At 46.9% G+C, this 5,000-nt stretch overlaps 1 protein-coding gene across 1 annotated transcript in view; it reads right to left on the bottom strand.

The window, feature by feature from the left end:
- The window catches only part of LOC310807520 (somatomedin-B and thrombospondin type-1 domain-containing protein), a 16,217-nt gene that overhangs the window by 5,675 nt on the left and 5,542 nt on the right, over positions 1-5,000 (bottom strand). Inside the window, exons 2-3 of the mRNA XM_083674017.1 lie at positions 1,611-1,718; positions 776-875 (exon numbers count right to left, since the gene is read on the bottom strand). Coding sequence (XP_083530143.1) covers positions 776-875; positions 1,611-1,718 — 208 coding nt within the window. The remainder of the gene's footprint in view (positions 1-775; positions 876-1,610; positions 1,719-5,000) is intronic.

Below are 5,000 nucleotides of genomic sequence, written 5' to 3' on the forward strand. Positions count from 1 at the left end.
AATAGTAATAATGTAAATCACACACACACACACACACGCGCACACGCACGCGCACACGCACACACACACACACACACACACACACACACACACACACACACACACACACACACACACACACACACACACACACAGATCCCCCTCCCTGTATCAACATTGAGATCCTGCCTGAGGTTGAACTGCCTGGCAGCTTTGCTCCGCCTGGCTGAGTCTGTCTGTCCACTGTACAGACAGGCTCTACCCTTTCACTCACTCACACACACACACACACACACACACACAGATACACACACATACATACACACACACACAGACGCACACACACACACACACACACACACACAGACGCACACACACACACACACACACACAGACGCGCACACACACACACACACACACACACACACATACACAAACACAAACACAAATGCACACACACGCGCGCGAGAAAACAAATGAGAAAGAGAGACAGAGAGAGAAGCAGAGAGAAATAGATGATGCTAGAATAGAGATGCTAAACCAGAGGTGTGCGTGCGTGCGTGCGTGCGTGCGTGCGTGCGTGCGTGCGTGCAGGGAGGTAAATGTCATCCCTATGAAAGAATAACATCATTCCACAGGAGAGCAGTGTAGCATTTGTGCCTTGCATTGTGGGTAATGGACTACAATAATTGGTGCTGTCTGGTTGGTGGTTTTATGGCCATAGTGTGGATGAGTGATTGGAGGAGCCAATTAGAACCGTGGGGGAGGAGGGGGGGGGGGGGGGGTAGTGACATACCTGACAGCTGATTTGGGTATGGATCCGTACACCAGAGAGCTGAGTCCTCTGTAGAGACCCCTCACACCGTGACCTTGGACTGTCTGCTTCACACAGTCACCTGTGAAAAATACAATCCACACAGCACTGAACACAAATATAGAGGGACAGACACACACACAACAACATTAAAACCACATTCTGAATACACAAATATTGTATGAGACACGACTTCAACCATATCAAACGTACAGCCGATTGGTCTGCTGAAACAGGATTGAAAATGCAACATCTGCCTGCAGGCTCATTAGGAAGGTCTCAGATCCTCAGAGCTCCAGCCAAGAGAAACCAGACAGACTGTACGTGTGTGTGTGTGTGTGTGTGTGTGTGTGTGTGTGTGTCTGTGTCTGTTTATAGTCATACAAACAAGCAGGGTGACAGCCTGCCAGAATCACTAATGCACCTGAGGATGATGGGTAATTAGATAATTAGGTCCAGGGAGAGAGAGAGAGCGACAGACACAGAGACAGAGACACAGACACAGACACAGACACAGAGACAGACAGAGAGAGAGAGAGAGAGACAGACACAGAGAGAGAGAGAGAGAGACAGAGACAGAGACAGAGAGACAGAGAGACAGAGAGAGACAGACACAGAGAGAGACAGACACAGAGACACAGAGACACAGACACAGAGAGACAGAGAGAGACAGACACAGAGAGAGACAGACACAGAGAGAGACAGAGAGAGACAGACACAGAGAGAGACAGAGAGAGACAGACACAGAGACAGACAGAGAGAGACAGAGAGAGAGAGAGACAGAGAGAGAGAGAGAGAGAACATTGGACACACTCACCGATGCCCCTGAATTTGGGTGGGTTGGCCTTCTCGTCCAGCTGTAGTTGGGTCTTCACATACTCTGTAGGAAAGGTGATACAGATCTCTATTCCCCCTGCGATGCCACCTGGAAAAGACAGACTGAATGTCAGCTGTTATGTGAGCTGTTAACTCCCCAGCATCGTGTGGAGATGGGGGGATGTTCGGACAGACAGACAGACGGACAGACAGGCAGACAGACAGACATATTTTTTTTTTTTCGTCTCATAATCAGCCATTCTGCTTTCAGCCACACTCAATGACATACAGTACAGTGTGTCTGCCTTTCTATGAATCACAGGGAGGATCCATTAGATCATGGACCATTAGAATGACTCTAAATATGTCTGTCCTCCAGAAACGTTAAAAGCATCGGCACCGTGAGAGGAATGGTAATGGACTGAACCAAGATAAAAACAGCCAGTTCCTCTATGAGTGGATGTTCAGCTCATGCTCTGTTTCAGAAACAGGGGCTCATGCTGGAACAGTGAGTTACTGCTTATTGATTGTATGGAGATGAATATATATATATATATATACACATATATATGTGAACCATTGTATATATTGGGCTTCATGACAGTGGTGATTGAGATTTCTATTTAAAACGTGAATGAATGAATGAATGAATGAATGAATGAATGATGATGGGGATAAGTGTAGCACAATACAGATGAGTCACTTGGGAAGGAGGGGAGGGAGAGGGGATGGGGTGAAGGAGGGAGATGGAGGAGAGAGGGAGGGAGGGAGGGAGGGAGGGAGGGAGGGAGTCTGACGTTAATTAAATTATCTGCTCTGCCTAGAGGGCGGGGCTCCATTAACCAAGGCCAAGACTGTCCATTAGCTCGATGGCACGCATGCAGGCGTCCTCTGTTAGAGCCGTTTAGAGGAGCGGCTCCATTCCAAGCCTGTAAAATACTGAAAGTGTCCAGAAGTCATCCAGCTATTTGACACGCTGGCAGAGCAGTAGACCATCACACTGCTGCTGCTGCACGCTAATCATCTCTACAGCACCCAGTGTTACAGCATTCTCAGAGCTGATAGCAGATATATTTAACCCATGACACCTACTGTAGATATGGAGGGAATTTAAGTAAACGGTTGCTGTACAAGTGAATATGTAGATGTTGTAACTAAAGCATATTGTCACACCAGGAGGAATATCTGTGTAGTTGCTGCTGGAATGCAACTGTTTTTCTCCCCAGCCAGGTTCTGGGTGTTCAGGACCTTTTTAAAAGTTTGTGATCTTCATGTGATCCACACGCACTCACGCGCACACACACACACACACACACACACACACACACACACACACACACACACACACACACACACACCCATTTCACCAGCCGCCTCTAATTCCTCTAATCCTAGTAGAGTAATAAGTAAGTTAGCATAAGAGCCCAGTCACGGGGTGAGGAACAGCCTTCCCCAGTCCCGCTGCGCCAGGCTGAATGGGTCAGGACGTCTACAACAGCCCTCATTCATCCACCTCCTCTCCCAGGACATCTGAAACCGTGCAGTGAATCACTCACTGACACACAGAAAGTTGAGGTACAAGAGCCTATTTGCCACATACACATGCACACACACACGCATGCACGTGCGCACACAGGCCACGTACACACACACACACGCAGGCACGGACACATGCATGCACGTACACACACACACACACACACACACACACACACACACAGGCACGTGCGCACACAGGCACATACACACACACACACACACACACACACACACACACACACACACACACACACACACACACACACACACACACACACACACACAACATTCAGAGAGTAGGCTCTACTACCTCTACAGATAAATGGGCAGAGAGAGAGTGACCATTAATCTTTATTTACAATACCCTCCTCACCCACTCCCTCTCTGCTCTCCCTCTCCCCCTCTCTCTCCCCCTCTCTCTCTCTCTCTCTCTCTCTCTCTCTCTCCCTCTCCCTCTCTCTCACCTCTATTATATCACTGCTCAACCAGACTAACCAGAAACACAGTACATCATTCATCAGATTGGAGACTCTTCCTCTCTCTCGTTCTTTCGTTCACCCCTTCTCTCCTCCCTCCCATCCCTCTTCCTCCCCCTCTCCCCTCTCCCCTAGCCTCCTCCCCCTCTCCCCTCGCCTCCTCCACCTCTCTGTGACAGGTCAGAAAATCAATGTGTTCACTTTCGGCTCTGACACGTGTTATTACCAGAAATGAATGTAGCCAGAAACCTGACAACCTTTGCCAAGAGAATTGGTATCAGGGACACTTTTCTACAGTGACAAAATGGCTATCAAAAACAGTACTGCATGGAAGAAATATAAGTAAATGATGCTCAAGGAACAAGAATTACCATTACTCATAGGAGCTTATACCCTATCCATATTGAACATGTGAAGGTGTGTGTCTCCTTACATGAAGATATATACATGAAGATATATATACATATATAACTGCAATTGAATATCTTCCCAAACTAAGCAATACACTCCCTCTGCAAAGACTCCTTGTCTCTGTCTCCTTCTCTCTCTCTCTCTCACTCTCTCTCTCACACACACACACACACACACACAAACACACACACACACACACAAACACACACAAAGCAGATTTATAGTTTAATCAACACCCTTCAGACGTCACAGCTGGGCCCCTGCTCGTGTCAGAAAGACACACACACACATCAACCAAGATACTGGTCTTGCATCCCCCTGCAGACCCTTCACTCAAAATCTGGAAATCTTTCTTTGCTAGAATAGAGACAGAGAGACAGAGAGACAGAGAGACAGAGAGAGAGACAGAGAGAGAGAGAGAGAGAGAGAGAGAGAGACTTTTGAAGTGCAGTCTGTCCGCCCACTGAGACTCAAGCTGTGGGCACATCTGGTCCACAAAGAAACTTCCTGTTTATCATACCTGGCAGGTTATAATCACGTCAAAAATAAAGAAATGAACCCCCACAACCGCCGTGCTCTCATCCATGAACCAGTGTGGGTGGAAACGCTATCTGACTAATAAAGAAAAGCACTTGGGAGCTTGTAACAGTTATGCTGGTTTATACTGTTTACTTTAAAGTGTTTACTCAACCACCTGGCCGTCCGTCCAGTTACTCTGCAGGCCTACATATTACACCTGACGTTTATTACGGAGACAGAAACCAAACTTTATGGACCAAGAGACGATAATAAGCAAGGACCATGACAGAACTACAGCACCAGTCAAACGTTTGGACACACCTTCTCCTTCAATGGTTTTTCTTTATTTTTTTATTATTTTCTACATTGTAGATTAATATTGAAGACATCAAAACTATGAAGGAACACATATGGAATTATGTAGTCAGCAAAAAAGTGTTAAACAA

Source organism: Argentina silus, assembly GCF_951799395.1.
Source record: "Argentina silus genome assembly, chromosome: 7".
NCBI classification, from domain to species: Eukaryota; Metazoa; Chordata; class Actinopteri; order Argentiniformes; family Argentinidae; genus Argentina; species Argentina silus.